At 41.3% G+C, this 22,692-nt stretch overlaps 2 protein-coding genes across 7 annotated transcripts in view; both read right to left on the bottom strand.

Annotated features, from left to right (window-relative positions):
- The window catches only part of LOC138740605 (LON peptidase N-terminal domain and RING finger protein 3-like), a 46,292-nt gene extending 41,424 nt beyond the window's left edge, over window positions 1–4,868 (bottom strand). For all 3 annotated transcript variants that reach the window (XM_069893482.1, XM_069893484.1, XM_069893483.1), the window contains exon 1: window positions 4,131–4,868. In XM_069893482.1, coding sequence (XP_069749583.1) covers window positions 4,131–4,767 — 637 coding nt within the window. In that variant the 5' untranslated portion in view covers window positions 4,768–4,868. The remainder of the gene's footprint in view (window positions 1–4,130) is intronic.
- Window positions 4,869–16,686: 11,818 nt separating this feature from the next.
- commd5 (COMM domain containing 5) overlaps window positions 16,687–22,692 on the bottom strand; it is a 58,201-nt gene continuing 52,195 nt past the window's right edge. For 3 of the 4 annotated variants that reach the window (XM_069893477.1, XM_069893481.1, XM_069893478.1), the window contains one exon: window positions 16,687–17,364. In XM_069893477.1, coding sequence (XP_069749578.1) covers window positions 17,263–17,364 — 102 coding nt within the window. In that variant the 3' untranslated portion in view covers window positions 16,687–17,262. The other variant, XM_069893480.1, reaches the window with a different exon arrangement.

Genomic DNA, 22,692 nt, shown 5'->3' with positions numbered 1-22,692 from the left:
ATTGACCCAATTCTTCCATGGAGGTTATACAATAGCTGCTATATTATCATAGGACACAATGACAAAAGGCAGGATCACATCTTACACAACACACCCTGTCCCATTAACCTCAATTTATAAATAGGTTCGAGATGACACAGTTGTTATGCTATTAGATAAGTAAACCTGATAATCCAGAGATACAAATTTGAGAACCACACTAAACAAATCAGAGGATCAGCGAATGAATATAGCACAGATGGAGACCATTCCGCCCATCTTGTTTATGTTGATCCATAGTACAAACCCCCTTTCTTAGCCTTTAAATGATTCCCTCTCAAGTTCCCTTGTGGAGGTCCTGCTTGATTTTATTTCTATTATCATTACAAGGGCGAAGTCCAGATCAGAATTACTCTTGCCTTAAAAACATTGGGTGCATTGAAGACAGAGATTGATTGATAGGGTCTTGATTAGCCAGGGCATCAAAGATTATGGGGAGAAGGCTGGGCAGTGGGCCTGCTTATGAATGAATGGTGGGGCAGTCTCGAGGGGCTGAATAGCTTATTTATGCTCCTATATCTTACAGCTCAAAAAAAATTCTTCCTCATGTTACTTTTGAACCTAAATTTTAAATTCATTTTCCATGGTCTGCTAATGGAAACAGTTTTCCTCTAATAACACTATTTAAACTAAAGTCCATTTCTATCAAAACTTTGCACAATCTTTGCTTCAAGTAGAATAGTCCCAGAATCTTAGACCAGTATCCTTTCTGCTCCTTTTATATCCTCTTCAGAGTTAGTTGTAAGCTCTCCACTGGCCACTGTGACAGAGGTGCACCAAAGAGGTACAAGGACTGCCTAAAGAAATCTCTTGGTGCCTGCCACATTGACCACCGCCAGTGGGCTGATATCGCCTCAAACCGTGCATCTTGGCGCCTCACAGTTCGGCGGGCAGCAACCTCCTTTGAAGAAGACCGCAGAGCCCATCTCACTGACAAAAGGCAAAGGAGGAAAAACCCAACACCCAACCCCAACCAACCAATTTTCCCCTGCAACTGCTGCAACCGTGTCTGCCTGTCCCGCATCGGACTTGTCAGCCACTCCCCCTCCATTAATCTTCGTCCGCGAAGCCAAGCCATAGATAGAGATAGATAATTTTCCTGCTTTTGTATTCTGACTCCATCTATAAATCCCATAATCTTTCATGCATTCCAAATCCCTCTTTCAACATTCAAAGATTTATGCATGCATACACCCAGATAGATCCCTTTGTTCCTTTGCACTCGGCATTGTCCCATCGACTCTAGACTGCCTCTATTTGTTCTGGGACAGAAAATCCAGAGTTTAGTCACATGCAGTCAGCAACATCCTAACTTTGTACCACCGACAGGGATCATCTCTTTTATCTTCCATCACTAACCCAACAGAAGGCTCCATCTACGAGAGGCAGAATATAGCAGAAGAGAGCAATGCTTGCACTCATTAACTAATGTGTTAAACTTGAACAAATTCCCACTCCTCCCAATTCCCACTCCTCTTCAATGGATGTTCAATGTTAAATGCAATTTGGAAACAAAACAGGTGTGTCTGCTTGCTTTTTACTCATACCTTAAAAAAAGGACTCAGGCCTGAAACGTTGGTTATCTATCTTTATCTCTGATGGTACCTGTGAGACCTGCTGAGTTCCTCCAGCATTTCTGTGCTTTTACTACGATCACAGTGCCTGCAGACTTGCATATTGTACTACATAATGGAAGATGGGACACAGAATTCATCCTGAAATAGGACTTAAAAATACTATCATGTGAAAACTCAACAAAGCTGTGTTACATTTGTACCAGGAAAAGAAAATAGGATGGTACGATCAGAGCGCAGAGCTCCCAAAGGCAATGGATCCACAGGCTTCACACTGTGTCTATTAATGGTGGTAAACAGCTAAGATTAGCCTCCAGGACATCATTGGCAAGGTCCAAAGTGAGAGTGCACAAGATAAACAGAGGCAAGATCTTCCAGCAACAAGAGCAAGTGAGGTATGCATGTCAACTTGCCCAATTCTGCCTCCACCACAGAGATTTGTCTTCACCAATTCCATCCACTTTACAAAACATCCAAGAAAAGATTAAGTGTACTGAAAGCAGCTAAGGTTATGGGACAAGATAGTGTTGTGGTGATGAACACGTGCTTCAGTACTAGCCACATCTCCAGGCAAATATTCTAGTTTAGCCACAACACTGGCTTTTAAAAAGAACAATCCCCCAGCTAATATAGTGATACCTCAAAGGGTTCCAGCCTGAAACATCAATTCTCGGGAGTGGATGCTGCCTGACCTGCTGAGATCCTCCAGCATTTTGACTATCATTCTGAGCTACACCCTGAACTCATCGTTCAAGGAATACAAATTCTAGTATCACCAAATCATTCAAAGTTATGGAAGGGACCGTCAAAATTGTGATCTTAAAAATACTCTTAGTCACTCAATTCCCTTCAATTTGTGTTGAGGTGAGGCCACACAGCTTCACTACAACCCTGGTCAAGATGTAGACAAATGAATACCAGAAAGGATGGGAAAAGGATGTCCCTTGAGATCAGGCATTTGATGGAAATTAAAATAGAAAATGCTGGAAATACTCAGGAGGTTAAGCAGCATCTGTGGATAAAGAAAGCCATCGTTTTGGGTCTGTGAGTTTTTTTTTTAAATCAGAATTTTCATCAGATGAAGGGCTGAAAACCCAAGACATTGACTATTTCAATATTTAGAGTTACTTTTCAATGGTCTAATCTTTATTGAATCTCTGAACAATATCATGGGTAGCAGAGGGTCAGGGAAGGAGTGGAGGGGTCAATATTAACGATAAAGTGAACTACATTACCCCATCAACACCATGATAAAACCTAGACATCATGCAAGCACATTTTTCACCTAACTCACCAATCTTCTTCCCCCCCTGCAGAAAAAGGTCAAATGAAAAAAACATTCTCCAATTAACTGGTTGGAGGTTAAAGAAAATCCAATCAATTTGATTGGCAGTCAATCTACCTGATTTCTTCACCACCTGTACATAGACTTTAGCCTACAAGATCCGTCACCCAGGTTAAACTGTTCACCCAAACCTCTGAAATGACAAGAGACGCAGGTGCATAGGAGCATCACCAGAAAAAAAAAGGTTTCTCTTCCTTGTTACACACAACCCTGACTTGACCAGTTCCCCTTCACTCACTGTTCCACATTCTGAAACAATGGAGGCAGCTTTACCCTAAGAAGGAGACCTGCCATCACCATTTTGAACATGTCATGTTTGGGTCAATATGGTTTGATAAAGCAGCAGTTAAAAATAAATATGGTAGTTCACCAATCACTGACCAAGTGGTCAGTGGAAATAATTTTCCCAGAGAATATTTACACCATGAAATTCATTCCCGGGGTGGGGTTAAAGGCAATGATGCCAGGTGAGGGAAGATAAAGCATCGCTTGATAACACTGGGTGAATCAGGTGTGGAGTCCAGACCAACTGGAGCATGCAGACCAACTGGAATAAAAGTCCCGCTTCTCTTCAATGAATACAAAGTGTTTAAAGCAAACTGTCAATCCGATTAAGGTCAATGAAGGATGGGGAAACTCATCGTCCAAGCCACACTCTGAAAAATCCTTCTAGATTGTTCTATTCTTGTCATCCTTCTTCAGTAAGATAGAGAAAAAAAGTGCTGGAAAAACTCAGCAGGTCACAGCATCATGGAAAGCTTTCTGTGAATGTTGTGCAAACTGCTGCCTCTTACCTTCCATGGTAGCTATATGACCTGCAAAGTTCCTCCAACACTTTTGAGTCTTACTCTAGTTCTCCAGACTCCTGGTTGAAAACCTTCTTCAGTAACCAAGTGTCTGGACAGAACATTACAGCACGATGCTGTGCCGACCTACAAAAACCTACTCAACAAACTAAACCTTCCCTACCCTACTACATCCAAAACCCTTTATCTTTCTTGCATCCACGTACCCAAAACAAAAAAAAAGTTTGCTCTTTATCGGCTTAGTCTTTTTAATGATCTCAGCGACCTTTACTATCTCCAAAAGTCTGCAATTCAAAGCGACGCGACTCGTGTTCGTGTCCCAGTAAGTGCGTCGTTCCAAAAATAATTAAATGCCACATTACCCACCTAACGCAATTGCTTCCTGATACTTCTCTAAGGCAGCCTGTGGGTTCTTCTTGTACAAGACATTCCCTTCGTGTCGGAGAGCCAGTGCTCTGGTTTCTGCGGGGAAGTACTTGTTGAAGAAACTGTTCAAAACCACGTTGATTCTGTAGGTGCCGGAGGCGGAGAGTTTCTCTTTGCAAAGTTTGCAGTGAGTTGGCTGGGCTCTGCTGGCGTCTCGCTCTCTCTCCAGACACTTCTTGCAATAAGTGTGCCCACACCGCAGGGTGACCGGCTCCAACAGGGTGCCCGTGCACTTGGGACAGCCCAGCAAGCCCAGGACTGGCTGCTCCCCGTCCGTCCAACCCTGACTGCCCCTCATCTCCTCCGCCAGACACTCGACCAGTACCTCAAGGTGCTGCGGTCTGAGGATACCCTGCTGGGACAGGAGCTTGTACTCTTCCAGGGCTTCGGCCAGCCGGCCTTGCAGAGCCAAGCACTGGGCACGCTTCAGTCTCAGCTCCTGCTCCTCGCCTTGCCCGACACGAGTCGCCCGCAGCTGGCATTCGTAGATCTCGGCCGCCAACTGGAAATTCCTCGCCCTGAATGCCTCGGCTGCCAGTTCCAGCATCTCCCTCAGCCCGCTGCCTTCCGAACCCATGGCCGTCAGCTTGGCCCGGAACTCCGTCCGGCTACATTCTATCCATCCCTTTTCTTTACCCTCTCTTCAATTCCTCCCAAGCTTAGCCAGAACAAAAAAATGTGTTACATAAAGAGAGATCACATGACCCCCTTTCTCCGCCTCCCATTGGCCTGACTCATACTGTTACAAAACCACCAAGTTCAGTAATGTTTTGTTTATTTTGAATTATTTTGGGGGAATTTGTACTGATGGTATCTTTTTTTTCCTCTCTCTCTCTCTCTCTCTCTCTCTCTCAATTCACCATTACAGCTGCTTTATTAATCCAACAGTTCATAAAGGCAATGCTCCCCTAATTTTGGGGAGAATTGATGAACACTGATGAACATAGCCAGTGGGTCTAAAACTGCAACGATTGCTTCTTCGGGGAGGGAAATATGCAAGATAATCTTGATTATAACTCATTGTTGCAGCCGGACCCTGCTTCAACTCTTATCAAGACAAACATCTCAATGTCGAATGGTGTTTGCAGCTCTTGATATAAAAGGGTTGAGATGATACGAGGTGTCTTGCATCAAAACTGAAATTAGAATTTGTTTTATCTGTTAACATTTTTATAAAAGCACACTGATCTGATCGTAAGCGAAACAAATCAGGCGCCGACTTATTTTCTGTTCAGCAAGCCTACGTAATGATAAATGTGTTGAGAATAGTTCTGTGACTACATGGCGTCGGTGAAATGGTGTAATTAACTTTTGTTCACAGAATGTGTTCTTCGTTTGACTCCAGTGAACGTGCGTTGAGCAGATTACATCACCCCCTTACATAAGACACAGCCTCATGTCCCTTTGTATAAAATAAACCCTCAAAAATGCGTTGCAACTTTAACGTGAGCAGAAAACTAGAGAAAACTCCCCCATCACCCCCCCCCCCCCCACCAAATCGGACGCTTTCCCTATCCATTGTGGAATTGGGCGCTCGACAAACGAAAGCATTCAAACGATCATTATCTCCAACCAGTCGAAATTTGCAACCCGAACACGCGCGTCTTGCCCACAAGAGATCGCTTATATATCCAAAGGTAAACATTGCAGATTTTGTCAGTCAACAGAAAACATGCAATTTGGAACAATAATATCAAGTTTTCTTTTTAAAAAATCAAATTAATTTGGTATTTTTTTTTATAATGATCCTTTAAACAATTTGAGAGTCCAAATAGAGTCCCAGGGGTTAACTTTAGAACATTGGTTATGTAGCTTTGAAAAGTTACTGTCTCCCACGTCGCGTTGTGGCTCAGCACAGACGTTCCTTATTGAGAACATAACTGCTTTCATTACTTGACCGTAATTTCGTTGAGCAAAATGGTATCGTTGTTGTTTGCAGGAACATTGCTGACATTGTAAATGCACATGTACATCTGCCTGAAAACGGGAAAGATGACACGTTATTTATGAAAGGCTCTGTGCTGATTTGGTAACCATAATCACGTTGCCTTATGTCTCCTGTGGAAATCCTACGTGCATCTAAAAACTATTTCACCCACAAAAAAACGATTTCAGATTCATTGGACCAAAAAATCTAAAACAAATAAAAACTAAAGCACATATGAAACATAGGTCGAATTTTGCAAAGTGGGGGGAATTAAGGGTTATGAGGAGCGGACACAGGTAGGTGGGCAAGTCCCGCTTCTATTTCTTGGGTTATGAGATGATACCTTTGCAAACAGCAGCAAAGATAGTGAGACCCGGAACTTGAGGACTTTAAAAGGAAAAAAAAACTGCAGATGCTGGAATTCAGAAATAAAAATAAAGACACTTCTGGAACTGCTCAGTGAGTCAGGTGCTATCCACAGAGTGACATTGTTTAAGGTTGATGACTTCTCGAAAGGACTGTCCGGTCCCTGATACAAGCCAGAAAGACTTACTATCTAAAGTCATTGTTCAGAATCAGAATTTATTGTCATGAACAAGACATGAAATTCAGTGTTTTGTGCCAGCGTCACAGTACAAATCTTCATATTGTAACCACCTTACAACATTACTATTAAAAAAGTTAAAAATAATATTGTATTAAAAGGCAGTGTCTATGATTCATTGATTATTCCAGAATTTGATGGCAGCAGGGAAGAATCTGTTCTTGTGCCATTGAGTACTCTTCTTTAGGTTCCTGTACCTTTTTCCCGTGTGCCTGGGTGGTGGGGTCTTTGAGGATAGAGGCTGCCTTTTTAAGGCATCGCCTTATGTAGATATCCTTGATGGAGTGAAGTTTGGTGCCGGTGATGTAGCAGGCTGAGTTAACAACCCTCTGGAGTTTGTTCTTGTCCTGAGAGTTGGCACCTCCATACCAGGCAGTGATGCAGCCAGCCAAAATGCTATCCTCGGTACACCTGTAGAAGTTTATGAAAGTCTTCGATGACATACCAAAGCTCCTCAGACACCTCACAACATATAGCCACTGAACATTCTTTGTGGATTGGATTTGGAGGCTCCGGGACAGATTCTTGGCAATGTTCACAACCAGGAATTTGAAGTTCTTGACCCTCTCCACTACTGAGCCCGCGATGAGGACCAGGTCACGTTCCCCTGACTTCCTCCTGAAGTCCACAATCATATCCTTAGTTTTGCTGATGTTGAGCACAAGGTTGTTGTCATTACACCAATGAACAAGCTAATCAATCTCCCTCCTGTACGCTTCCTCATTGCCGTTTGTAATTCTGCCAACAACTGTGGTGTCATCAGCAAACTTGTAGATGGCAGTGGAATTGTGTCTGGCCACACAGTCATGGGTGTATAATGAGTAGAGCAGTAGGCTAAGAACACGTCTTTGAGGTGTGTCTGTGTTGATAATCAGTGAGGAGGAGACATTGTTTCCGATTCATACTGACTGTGGGCTTACGATGAGAAAGTCAAGGATCCAGTTGCAGAGAGGGGTATAAAAGCTTAGAGTATGTAGTTTCTTGACCACCACTGAGGGAATAATGATATTAATGGTCAAGCTGTAGTTGATGGAGAGTAGCCGTATGCATGACTTGCTGTTTTTGAGATGATCCAGGGCAGAATGGAGAGCCCTGTGTAGCAATTGTGATGATAGGTGAGTTGCAGTGGGTGCAGATCCTTGCTTAGGTAGATGTTCATTCTGGCCATGAAGAGCCTCTCAAATCATTTCATCACAGTAGAAGTTAGAGCTACTGGGTGGTAGTTATTGAGGCAGCTCACACTACTCTTCTTGGGTTGATGCCCTTTTGAAGCAGGTGGAAACCTCTGATTGCTACAATAAGAGGTTGAAAAGGTTGGTGCGGATTTTCAGTACCCTGGCAAGTATGCTGTCAGGACCTGTTGCCTTGCAAGGGTTCACCTTCTTGAATGATGTTCTGTCCTGAAGATAGCAATTTTGCAAGTTGGATATTGAGATGTTCTTTGAGTGAGAAAGAAGATAGATGAATGTGATTCTCGGTGAAGAATCTACCTGAAATTATGCAAAACTCTTATAGTTCAACAGCATTGTAATTTTGTCTTCTCTGTATTATGTTAGATTGATTCAGGCAACTTGTTTTGAAGATGATTTATGGTTCCTCTGGAGGTTTACGTCACGTACTTTGTAGACAAAAGCAAACAAACATTAGAAACGTACAAGGTCAGCAAATCAGCGAGGTCCTTTACTATCTTTTTATGGATGTACCATTGTCCAGAGGGAACAAAGCGTGAGACGGGAACTGCTCTGCCCAAGACTGCACAAAACTGCAGAATTGTGGTTGCAACTCAGGATATCACACAGACCAACCTCCCTTCTATTGACTCTGTCTTAGCAGACCAGTCACCATATTCAAGGACTCATCCCTCCACAGTCAGACTCTCTTCTGCTTCTTCCCATCAGGGAAAAGATACATGAATTTGAAAAAGATTCATAGACAGTTTATTTCTTGCTGTTATCAGATTCTTAGATGGACCTCTCATTGGTACAAGGTGATGCTTTGCAGAATTGAATGGGGCTGTACTCAATGTTGTACTCTGTACAGTTTTCTTATGTGACATTATACCCTGCATCTTCATTTATATTCTGCATGACTTGTTGTACACCACCATGCGACTCCTAAACAACAGAGAGAATCAGAGACTTGTTTAAGGACTCTTACTTTTCCCATTATTTATTAATAAATATTTATTTTCTGTATAGCACCTTATTCCTTTTTCTTTTCACTCACATACCACTTTAACTATTCCCTATGCCACTGATGCTCTGTGATGAGTAAGGGATCACTTAAGGTGGTATGAGGATGGAAATAAAAGGTTGAAAACCACTTTTTTAATCATACCTAATTGACTTGTTAAGTGCATGGTTTCATAACTCCAAAGGAAATGGGCCAATTACAATTTTTCTCAAGCAAAATATTTTAGTAACAATTGGGTCTAGAGCAGTGGTTCTCAACCTTCCTTTCCCACTCACATACCACCTTAAGTAATCCCTTACTCATCACAGAGCACCAATGACATAGAGAATACTTAAAGTGGTATGTGAGTTGGAAGAAAAAGGATGGGAACCACTGTGTCTATGTCATGTCCATTTTAGATAGGAGGACAAAAGCCTCAGCAAGGGCTCACATAATTGCAATGGTACTTCCTAATCCTGCATTCAAATTCTGTTGCAACAAAAGCTAATGACCCCATAATCATTTGCTTCACCTGTATATTCATCTTGGGTGAACAAGCATTGGATTAAAATGGCCCAATCTCTCACCATTTAACATACACTTTTCTGTCATCTGCACTAAAGAAAATAATATCTCATTTCTGCATTGAGAAGATGTTGAGAGTTAATTGTCAAATACTTATTTGCTGCAGCCATACAGATATGCAAAATACATCACTGTATTCGTACAAATTAAATTAGCACAATTTATCAAGACACAAAAAGACATTAAAAATACAAGAGGACAGATAAATGAATATGCAATTGCAGTCAGTGCTTTCAGTGCAAACAGTTAATTTGACAGTCACCATATGTTTATGCTTAGGATTACTATAGTTGAGGGAGGTTCAAGACCTGATCATTACCTGATGCATAAAAACTGTTCCTGAATCTAGAGGTGCTCGACTTATGGCTTCTGCTATGAGGTAGCAGTGAGAAGAGATTGTGGCCAAAACGATGGGAATCTTTTATGATGTTGGCTGCCTTCGTGACGCAGCACCTCACAGAGATGTTTTTAATGGACAGAATATGCCAGTGCCCTTGATGGACTGAGCTAGGTTTGTCACTCTCTGTAGCCTTCTGTGTTTCTGGATACTCGAGTTTCCAAACTAGATCATGATGCCACCAGTCAGTATTTCAACCATGCACCTGCAGAGGATTGATAAGATTATTTAACGACATGCCAAATCTCCTCAGATTTCATTCATTCTACTGGGGGCCAACTCTTGTTGAAGGACATTAACCATTCTTTTTTCTCCCATTGAAGCTACGAGACCTGCTAAGTTCCTCCAGCAGATTTTTTTTGTGTATGAATGAATAGTTTAATGCCAAACAAGTCTATTCCAGGTGTATAAAACACATTAATAATTTATATAACTCTGGACAATGAAGATCATGAAAATCACCTTAAAATTTCCCTATCACATACTGTTTTTTTTTAATGTAACCTATTTTGTGATTTCCTGTCATATTTTAAGTCTACTAGTATATTGGCCATAAAGCAAGGTGTTTTGGTCAGTCCAAACATGCCTGAACATATACTCAGTGCAAATGCTAGCAAATGTTGTCTTTGGTCTGGGCATGCTTCGTCAGGTTCAAGACAGACAGGTAAAAAATAATCAGTTCTCGTATACAGATGCTGTCCATTATATTGATATAGATGAATGCATGTTGATTCGCATATTCTTTTGGTAGTTAATAATATCATTTTTTTTTGTCTTCAGGAAGATTCAATACAGCAGAAATGTCTGGTCAATATTGCAACACCTGCGACACATTCTGTTACATTTGTGGCAAAATTCAATAAAAGTTTATTTAATGTTTCTCCAACTTTCTACATGATACAGCACATCTGAAATTATCTTCATGTTCAGTTTGAAGTTGTCTATCATAATCCACGCCCCCCCCCCCTTTTTTTAAGGAAGCAAACCGTTGGGAAAAAAAATGTTGTCCATGGTAATCCACGCATAAAACACCATGTCCTTGCACTCAGCTCAATCACATTCCTTTGAAGCTCTTTACATCCCCCTTCTCTCTACTCCATATGCCACTTGAGAATATGATAATCGCTCCCCTTAGCCAAACCATTAGCGTAGATCATGAATAACAGTGACCCAAGCACCAAAATCCATAGTATCCCACTCTTCACAGCCTGCCATCCTAAGGAGAGCCCATTTACTGCTACTCAGTTGTGGATCAAGGGAAAGGGTGAAAAGGAAAAAGCCATTGGTGTGACTCATATGGTAGTATTGAATGGCCTTCCCTGCTTCTATTTTCAGTGTTAACGTCTAGCTCAGAATTGCTGTTGCAGATTGCCAGTTGTGACAGGGTTCCAAACCACTACCACTCTCTGTGTGAGTTCCGAGCCAGTCCCCTTCTTCCTGCTGGAGCTGCTACAACAGCAGCACTTCTGCTGGTGCGGACCTGTGGGGAGCAGAGAGAGCATCTCCCCCACCCCCCCAAATGGTCCAACCACCCAGTCTGACTGCTGTCAGCTCTGTACAGGCTTTAAACGGCCTGTTAAAGGAGCCAACAGTGGTTTATTTTAAAATCCTGTGACAGTGGGGTCTGGGTCCAAGATGGTGGTACCAATATTCGGCAGCATTCTCGAGGGTTTACAGACCCTGGGGAAGCAGAGGACTGGCGCAGGGCATTATAAAACAGGGAGAAGGAGATGACCCATGGGATGGTGACCATGGTGGCAGACCAGCGAAGGGCTCTGAGGCTGAAGAACACATAAGCAGTGGGCAGTTAGGGACTCGAGGCAAGAAATCCATGCAGGATGTGGGCTGCTGGTAACTGCAGTCAAAGGACACATGGCATGCTGTGGACTGCATAAGGCTGGCTCGAGGCTGGCTGAAGGAATTGGAACCAAGATGTGCAAGGGTGCCAAGGATGTTGGAGGCTTCCTGATTGTGTCAGAGATTTGAATCTGGAGCTCGGGTTGCTGATGGTTTGGACTGCAGTCTGTGTGGCTACATAGGCTGTAGGAGTGTTGAAGGCTAATCCATGGACACTCAATGGTTCTGGGAGGGGTCTCTCTTTTGCCTCTCTTTGTAAGGGGCGGGGGGCTGGGCAATTTCTGTGATGGCAAACGTTTGCCTGCCTTACATTTCACTAAAATAAATTTGAGGTAATATTACATTTTCTTTTTATTACATGTGGTGATTCATCCACTACTATAGCTGCACTACTACCAGCCTACTGCAGGGGGCAACCACTGTACCTCCAGGTAGGCAACCTGGGAGGCTGGCCAACTGACAGTCAATTACTGGCCCATATAAAGACTCGAGCAGCCCTTCCTAAATCAGTTGGGCACGTGGAACCAGAGGCTATAAAGAGAACCGGTGTTCAGCTTTAAGCTGATTAAACCCTGCAGGACAGTCTTCTCAAGTTTTGTGTTTGTTTCCTGAACCACAGCGCATCACATTACATGACAATAAAAAGATCTTAAATGTTAAAGACACACTTCTGAAAATCCTGGGTCTAAGTTTTAGACCTAATCTCCTGGACCATGAAATTCTAGCCAGTAGAAATAATTCTCTCACCTTGCATTTCTCCTTTAATATCTTGTTAACGTCAACTGACATCATCATAATGTTCCAATTTCCAGGGAGTTCAGCCCTAGCTTGCATAATGATAATTTAATTCTTGCACTCTCTCCTCAGTCAAAAATTGGATTTGTGTTCCATTTTGACACATCTCTGGAACTTGATGGCGCACAATTATCCAAAGTTCCATTTAAATGAAAAATGGTGGCTGTTGATTGGAGGCGATAGCCCTATTTCAATCGTCCAGATGTACAGCATAATGGGTCATTCACTCCGATGTAATGGTGTTTTCCCTCTGACTTGCCCCTTGCACTTTAACCTGTCATGCAAAGCATATAAAGGAGCCAATGGTGTTTTATTTAAAATCCTGTGACTGCAAAGTCTGGGCCCAAGAAGGGAGTGGCTTTGCTCAGCATCATCCATGAGAACAGCTGCCTGGTGCAGGGCACCAGTAATGGGGAGAACACCCTCTGCTGAGAAGGAGAAGCAGAGGAGATGATCCCTAGGACAGTGACCATAGTGGCAGACCAGGGAAGGCTCTGCGGCTGAAGGACACTCACAGGCAGCAAGCTGTTGGCACCTTGTAGGGGAGGAACTCACATAGGCTGTGGACTGCTGGAGACTGGCTCCTGAGAACTAGGTATCGGAACTGGGATTTGAGAGGATGCTAAGGGCAAGAGAGGGCCCAGGGTGCTAAAGGCTTCCTCATCATGCTGAAGTTAGGGATCTGGGCTTGGGTTGCCGATGGTTTGAACCAAACCAAAGTTTCTGCGGCTGTTGAGGCTGCAAGAGCACTGGAGGTAAATCCGCAGACACTCTGTGACTCTCTTTTGCTTCTTTTTCTCTGACAGGGGCACCAGGCAATGCTCATGGTGAATCTTTGTTTGCTTTATGGCAGACGGAAGGCAATTTTGTGTAATATTACATTTCTGCTTTATTTCATGACAAAATACATAGTATCTGAAAGTGAGGGCTGATTAGATCACTGCCAACCCACTCTCCATTTTGGTCACCGGATCAAGGTGAAGCATTGAGAAGCAGACTGTGCAAGAATTGACAAGGGAGGCCAGAGTCGATAAATTTAATACTGAATCGAGTAATACAAGAGTCAAGATTCACAAGGAATGAGATGTCGCACTTTTAGTAGTTAATTTTCACTGCCAGGAAGGTTGACAGGATGAATTTACACATTATGTTGCTAAAAGGATACTTAAATTTAATGACAGGCACTAAACTCAACTAAAGATGGCTAATCTATCATATATCACACTATTCAATGCACTTTAACAGTGATGTGGACAGCAAAAATGATTTGTTCTCAAGCTACTGTCAAAACAGCATAATAGCTTGACAGGCTATAACTTAACCCTAAGTCTGACAAACACTTGAACTTGGTGTAGTCATTAGTATATAAAAATAGTACAGCACAGCAAAAAAAGGCCTTTCAGCCCATGATGTCTGTGCTAACCATGTGGCCCAAATTAAATTAAATCTCTTCTGCCTGCTCGAATTGTACAAAAATAATAACCCATTTCCATGTCAAGATTTTTGTGCATGGCCCTCATGCATTGCCAGACAGACCACCCACAAATTGGAGGAACAACACCTCATATTCTGTCTGGGCACCCTCCAATTAGATGGCATTAACACCAACTTTTCTGATTTCTGTTTGCCCTCCCCACCCCATCTCTCCCCTTACCCTATCCCCATTTCTCCTTTCCTCTAGCTCTGTTTCTCTGTCTCCTTTCCTCCTGCTCTGCATTCACCTCCCCTGATCAATTCTCACCTCTTCTGTCATTTCTTCCATGTCCAATTATCACCTTTTGCCTGTTGGTCAGTGCTCCGCCCCATCTTCCCTCCTGACCATCCTTTTTATTCAGGAGCCTGCCTGCTTTTTGCTCATATCTTGAAGGGCTCAGGCCCGAAACATTGGTTATATATCTTCACCCTTTATGGACACTGTGAGACCTGTTGAGATCCTCCAGCCTATCTGTGCATTTACTACAACCACAGTGTCTGCAAACTTTCGTGTTTCACTCAATAACCAGACACCATTGTAAAGTCTGGGTCCTTTACAGTATCTTGATTTGATCATTAAATGATACAATGATCACATTTTTATGTAACTATTGAAAATTCAGTGATCCAAAATTATAATGAGCTGCAGGGGAACAAGTTACATGACAAAATGAGCAAAATACAGATATATAAATAGAGAAATAATATTTTGGAAATAAAATAGGAAAATAAAGTACATGCTAATTAACATGTTTCTTTCCAGCATAATGATTAACAACTCATTCTACTGTTCTGCTCAGTTGTTTTGAATGGGATGGTCTGAAGGAATTGTGAACAATTACAATGGTAATAGCTAAAGGCAACCCATTGTTTCATTTAAATGTACTAACAGGATTTAAATCATTCAAGATAATATCAAGAGGAGATTTTCAATAAATGAGGGGATGGCTAGGCAAAAAAGAACCCGTGTTAATGTATCCCTTTCTTTTCAAGATGTTTGAAAGCATGACAGTCAATAAAAGTTAAAGTTCTAATGGGTGTGAGTAAACATGACAGCTAACTTGTGCCCAAACAGCAAATTAAATAAATGACAAGATAATGATACTGATCAAAGGAGGGACATTACTCAGATCACCAAAGACATTCTGCTCTCTTGCTGGTATCTACAATGCAGGACTTTCTCAGCAGTAGTTCTGAGGAGACAGGCTGAATTATATGCTCCAGAACTGGACTGCTTGAAATGTTAAAGCTCATAAGTGAGAATGTTACCAAATGAGTCAACCTGATATTTCAGTGATTATATAATGTTGTGATTATGTATGTAAAACTTTGGCGTCTGATCAGGGAAATTGTGCGCATAGATTAAAAAGTATCTGGGCATTTTAAAATCTTCACAGTATTATTAAATCGCACTTGAACTTTTAACCTATGAATTGTCTTAGAAGTCCAAAATAATTCCAATTCACAGCTGATCTCAGCACCAATGTCACCGATGGTGAGAATAAAGCTCGGCTGTGAAGCACAGAATAGGAAGCCTGCAAGTCAAACTTCACATGATAAATCGCACATAATGAAGGCCACTCAGATGACAGGAGGTAGAGAGTTGGAAAGAAAAAAAAGCAACAGACTCAATGATGCTCAAAGACTTTCTTTTCACTGATCCTGCTACTCAGCAGCAAGTCAGGACTACGAAAATCTCGAGAACTCATCTTCGACCCAGCGAAACAAGAAAGTCTGCAGATGCTGTGATTGTAGTTGGTGCAGATAAACTCAGCACTGTCCATGGGAGGTCAAGATATAAAGCCAACGTTTCGGGTCTGAGCCATTCAAGGCATGAGCAAAAGGCATTCAGGTGCTTGTGGCCTCGTGGCTGTTGGCCTGAGCTCCTCCCACTACCCCTTCTTCCCCCAGCTTTTTATTCAGATACCTGCTTGATTTCTGCTTATACCTTGATGAAGGGCGCAGGTGATTTATCTTTGCGAGCTTAGACTGAGTAAAGGTTTCATATCACTTGCTCTGAACCACTGTTTTTAATCAACCTGAACTCAAAATATTTTAATAGGGTAGCTGCCTGCGAAGAAAGTGTACAGTCATAAAGTAGGCCCTTCGGCCCAACTTACCCATACTAATCAAGCTACGTAATTAAGTGAGAGCTATTAGCTCACGTTTGTCCCATATCCCTCTCAACATTTTTTTAAAAAAAACTCATGTACCCATTCAAAAATCTTTTAAAGAATATGACTGAAAATAAAGTAAATAAAGTAAAATGTTTCAAAGTTTATAAGGTTTATATATTCATGCAAGTGGTGTTTGTACACAGTATAAGTAGAGTATAGTATTATTGACTATAATCTGTTATAATTAATGCAGGTGCATTAGTCAGGCATTGTAAGGATAAGACTCAAACATCTGGAAAATACACTTATTCAGCATCTATCAATCCCCATAGGTGCCGGATACCAAGGTTTTACTGTACTTCAATAAGGTCTGTCCTCAGTCTCCTGCACTTCAGGGAGAAAAGTCCTAACCAATTTAGCCTTTGTCTGTAACTTAAATCTTCCAGATCTGGTGAGAGACTTTTTATTACCCTGTACACTTCATATTGGGCAAACTGAAACTCTATTTTAGATTTGTTTGGGTCGGAAATGTTCCTGGACAAAAAAAAAGTACTTTCTTTGATGTCATGCCGTTTTATACAAGTTTTATTACATATTCAGTACAAAGTTTGACACAATCTTTTAGCATACATCAAGTTAAACATGATCGAACTATACAGAACTTAATCAGATCAGTAACCTGAATACAAGGATTGGCCCTGTACACAATGATATTTACCTTTTTACTTCTTTCCTGCTTTGACCAGCACTTAATTATTTACTTGAGTTGCACCATCCATTTTTTCAGGTTTGTTTTCCCTCACCACAATTCTTGGCTTCTACCACTTTAAATACATTGCTTGAAACGGACAATACAGTTTGAGTTGACCTATCAACTCTATTGATTGACATACTGGTTTATTTCGTAGTGCCCAACCTTTTAATGCTGCTGAATACAGGAACTAATTCAGGTTTGTAATGCATCAGTGATCTCAAATCACATGTCATGACTTGGATTCTCTGTACACAGTCTAAAAATAATGCCAAGTTCTCTGGGTATGGCAGCTTTTAACAAACCTAAATTGCCTCCATTCAAATGGAGAAAATTCTTTATTATACCTGCTAATTTCCTGTTTTGGGTTTATATGACATCATTTGGAAATGTACTAATCTTGAATTTTGAGAATACTTCTCTTCTCCAAATCATTCATTTCCTTCAAGATTAGGGCGACATTGTATCGTAACTCCTGGAACTTGGCAACAGATAGCTGAAAATAAGAAAAGCACAAGAAATGAAGCAGTGGACATACAGTGTTTGCAGGTTAGTTCGGTACTGTAAGTAAACACAGACAACTTTTCATTGCATGAGATTTCCAACATTTTCTGTTTTTATTCTGGATTTCCAATGTGCATGATGCTTTCCTTTTCTGCTTCTGGTCTTCCCTCAAACCTTCTCATCTTGAGTGATTTGCAAAGCTAAGAGGTTCTTTTAGAAGAGACACAGGACCTTTTCTCTAGAAATAACACTGAGAAATGACTCAATATTAGTGACTCAATAAAATGAACTTTTTTTTCTATGTGGGCGACTGAATGCAGAGCACTCCATCAAGATCATCAGTGATGAATCCAACAGGGAATTTTGGAAAAACTCCTTGATCCAGACAATGGTAAGGATATTGAACTAACACACACCATGCATGCATGCATTTGGATTCAAGTGAGATAAAGAAGGGGGAGAACAAAGGTTTTGTTAATAGAATCACTGAGTCAGGTTGTATGGTTTATTTCAGTGCTGGTAGATGTAACTCCATACATTTCTAACATGCACATTTTCAATTAAGTTTCAATGAAAATACAGTGGAGCAGAAGGTGGTGAAATTCCTTTAGGTGTTAGAAAGAAATCTTCTATTTTATCATCACCTAGCTGTCATGTCTCAGAAGTCCAAAGATGCACCTTTGTAACATATGAATGAAAACAGCTTGATTAATCTTGACATACATGGGTGTGTGTGTGTGTGTGTAAAATTTTCCCAAAACTGATATTATTATTATTGGTCGTCCTTCGGTTTAAAGAAGACATTGTTGTGCAGTTCATCTGTGGACACAAAGGTGACTTTGCAGTTCCATCTGGAAGTGCAAAGTCTAGCACAATGGGTGGCACTGGAAGTCCATTGTTGTTATAACTGTGGCTGTTTCTCTGCGACACCATTCACGGCTTTCGACCAGTTTTTGGCAGCATCTGTCTTCAAAAATGGTGCAGGCTTTATCGCACAGGGCTCGCCAATGGGACCTGTCAGCAGCCGCAGGAGCAAAGGGTTTCCCTCACACCGTCTTTATATCGCTTGCGTGGATGACCTTAAGGTTACAAAAATAACTGGCTCTCAAGTGTTTGTGATGGTGCCTTGGCTATCAAAATTTTCCTAATACTGACAACCCCCTATAAAAATGATATAAATTCCATGGAGGTGACATTTTGGTAAAGCATATGATTGTTAAATAACAGCAGGAAAACTAACCTTGAATCTGTTATCAGGCTCTTGACTAGACCTCATCAGTAAAAGGTTATCTCTTGATCTTACAAAGCCTATATCATTGCAGATTTTGCACCGTTTTAACGGTACCTCTTCCTGTAACGCTATAACTGTGTATTTTTACTTTTGCAGTACCTCTTGTTCTGACGTGCCTAGATAGCACACAAAACAAAGTTGATCACTGTATCTCCGGACAAGTGACAATAAACAATTCAATTCAGTGTTGAGGAAAGTTGTCAATCTTGGTGAGTTTCATGTCATTCCTCTGGAATAAAAGAACTCAAGAGGCAGATTTGGAGCTATAGACTTTTGCATTCAAGAAAGATTGCTTCAAGAAGAGATGAAATATGCAAACATGCTGGAGAAACTTGACAGGTCATGCTGCATCCATAGGAAGTACACAAATGTGCTGGATAAACTAGTTCCAATGGATGCTGCGTGACTTATTGAATTTCTCCAGCACATTTGTGCATTGCACTCGATCCCAGCATCTGCAGATTTTCTTGTTTAACATAAGAAGTTGTGTCGTAGAAACTTCAATGTAAAGAAATATGAATCAGCAAGACAATATGACAGCAGCTTGTCAACCCCCACCACCCCCCCCAGGAATTTTTTAAATGAGGATTCATTTATGGTCACACACACAAGAACAGTACGTTCTGAAGTTCTAACACTGAAAAGATCCAAAAACCGAACTTTTTTGCGGAGCGGACATGACATCACAAGTTGTAAAAAAATTATCACCTGACTTGACCATTAGATGATCTGACTTGGTGCTTTGTTGGCGCCATTTTGATAACAAGAGAGCTCTCGTTACTGTACAAAGATGTAGCTGTTTCTAGTGATTGGAACTGCATTTATCTTATTTTGTAAGTGGAGATCAAGTTGTTTTTTGGTATTATTAAACATTATTTCATGCTCAAAAAGTCTGCCGTTGTTTTTTGTTGTTGTTTAACTGTTGATACAAACATTCTGCTGCTGGTACTGAGCTGCTTAAAGCTATTGTTTTGATAACCAATAAACATCCGGTCCCAAGCATTTTGGATATGGGGAAATGTACTGTACAAATGAACAGATGCACCAAAGTTCTTGCTTGCTGTTTCTAAACTGGAAGATATGCCATCTACAATGGCACATTAAATTGCCCTAGCATGGAAAGAAATGATAAATATGAAAATAACCATGGGTGGCATCAAGGGGGGGGGGCATCCATGGGCCATGCCCCTCCCAAATGAGTCATTGAGCCTTTGGCGCAAAACCTTTTTCATTCATTTATATTTTACATATTAAAAGTAACATTTTCGCTAAATGAAATGAAATAAAAACAAAAAGAAAGAATTACAAACACACGTGACGTCAGAAAGGAAGTTACGCGTGGAACGCACATGTGCACGAGACGTCCTAACAGAAGTTGCACCGGGATTGCAAGCAGCGTGCGCGCCAGATTTAATCCTGAATAAAGTGCGCTTACTGTTCCTCTGTTGTGAATACATTCTTAAAGAGACATACACAACAGAAAATGGATAGAAGCAGGTTCGGCACTAACACTTGCCCGCTGCAACTCTTCTAAAGCTAAGCCAGGCAATTAATTCACCTTAGGATGCCAGCCTTGGCTTTCATGATTTTTAAGCAAAAGATTGAATGATTTTTGGGTCTGTCTGCATTTATTCTGTAAGAATGGAGTATATCGTCTATTTCAAATGATGTGCACAGTGCGTGTGAGAAAGGGAGAGACTTTGCAGCATGTTTTTAAATTGGAACTGGGCTGATGTGTTGGTTGTTGACAGCAAAGTCTTATTATCAGCAGGTTGAGTGTGGTTTGAAAGGGAGAGTTTCAAGCCGGTTGGACCCAAAACTGAGAGCTGAGACCAAGGGGAAGCCCCTCAAACAACAGAAGTGGGGAGTAAAGACATGATGCCACATTGGTGGTAATGGTGTAAATAGAAATGAATGTAACAACGTACAGTGATGGAAATTTATGGATACAGAACTTTGAAACTTTTTCCTTTTGTATTTAATTTATCGTGAATAAAGATCATGTTTGGTTGAAGTTCAACATTCATTTATTTATAGCATTGGGAAGATGATAAATACATCCGAAGCACAAAATAGTTGCTTTCAAAAATAGCTTTATTCCCATGGACACCAGCTACAACAGTGCAGGAGTGCCTTTGAACCCAAAGTTGTAGGTCTTTAAGCTGCAGGTCCAAGTGCAGAAACTAGCAAAAACATTCAGGTCTACCATCACCAGGGGATTGTGGACCGCACTGGGTGATGCAGGTAAGGTACCCCCCCCCCCCACCCATCCCTACTGAGCGAGTTCTCGAACCCCACCTGGTCCCCACCCACCCCCGCGATTATCCTAAGGGCCCCTAAATAAACTCCAGAGACAAAGAGTGGAGGAACTGTAAGAGGTATTAAAATACTGTGGCCTGCTTTAAGTAAAATGTGTGAAGAGCAGAGTAAGTACAACCATTTTGCAGAGAAATGCTGTGGAAAAGAATTAGCAAAATTTATGGGAAGCAACAGTTTTTGTTACAACTAAGACAAATTCTTAGGAATGGTGAGTTGTTAAACCTACAGTGGGATCAGGCAACTCCCCAAGTTCCCTATTGCTGCTAATGCCCATAAGTACCATTATTTCATTTCGCTTATAAGAATGCAACCAAATTTGGAAATATGTGGTCATTTAAATCTGAGATAAAATGTTATGGCAGAGTTTATTTTCCTGCTGGATGACAGCTCTGTCTACTGGTTCAATGTGGTGACTGACGATACAAGATGGACTGAGAACTCCATTTGCTTGGAATTTTTGATGTTAGATTAACTTGTCCTTCAACTGGGCATAAATGAGTGTGGATAATAATAAGTATAATGAAAATGATGTTATAACAAAACAATATTCACTGGAACCATTATGTATTATAAAAAAAACTTAACTGCTAATGAAGGGATACTTATTCCAAGAATGTTCTTGTGCAATTTGTGACTAAATTGGTCAACATAAAGGAGAGCATTAAACCAGGATTGATAAAACAGAATATCCATTGTAACATGTCCCTTGCTGGTTGTCAGTGACCATAAGAGGAGCTGAATGAAGCATTAGATGATCTGGCAAGTTAAGATTACAAGATCTAAGAGCAGAGGTAGGCCCATCGAGTCTGCTCTGTCATTTAATCATGAGCTGATCCTTATCACTCAGCCCCACTCCCCAGCCTTCTCCCTGTAACCCTTGATGCCCTAATCAAACACCTGTCAATTTCTGTCTTAAATACACCCAATGACCTCACTTCAACTGCTGCCTGTGGTAATAAGTTCCACAGACTCATGACCCTCTGGCTAAAGAAATTTCTCCACATTTTTGTTATACATTGACACCTTTTTATTCTGAAACTGTGACCTCTTGTCCTCAACTCCCCTACCATGGGAAACAGCTGTCACATCTACTTGATTCAGGCCTTTCAGCATTTGAAATGTCTCTGAGGTCCCTTCTCATCCTTCTGTATTCTAACAAGTATAGTCCAACAGCTGAGAAACATTCCTCATATGCTTACCCTTTCATACCTGGCATCATTTGAGTCAATCTTCTCTGAACCTTCTCCAATGCTAGCACATCCTTTCTCAAATAAGGTGCCCAAGACTCTACACAGAACTCCAAATGAGGTCTCACCAGTGCCCTGAGTCTCATCATTACATCTCTGCTCTTGTAGAGCCAACATTGCATTTGCCAACATTGCATTTGCATTCTTCACTGCCGACTCAACTTGGAGGTTAACCTTTAGGGAATCCTGCATGAAGACTCCCAAGTCCCTTTGTAACTCTGAATTTTGAGCTATTTTCCCATCTAAATAATAGTTTTCCCATCTATTTCTTGAACCAAAGTGCAGGACCAAACACTTCAAAGCATTGTATTCCACCTGCCAGCTCTTTGCCTATTCTCCTAATCTATCTAAGTTTCTCTGCAGCCTTTCTGTCTCTGCAGCACCACCAGCTCTACCACCTATTTTGGTATTATCTGCAAATTTAGCCACCAAGCTAACTATTCCATTATCCAAATCATTTATA

This window comes from Narcine bancroftii, chromosome 8, assembly GCF_036971445.1.
Source record: "Narcine bancroftii isolate sNarBan1 chromosome 8, sNarBan1.hap1, whole genome shotgun sequence".
Lineage (NCBI taxonomy): Eukaryota > Metazoa > Chordata > Chondrichthyes > Torpediniformes > Narcinidae > Narcine > Narcine bancroftii.
Note: the sequence above shows the minus strand (reverse complement) of the source record. Positions and strands in the feature narration are given on the sequence as shown.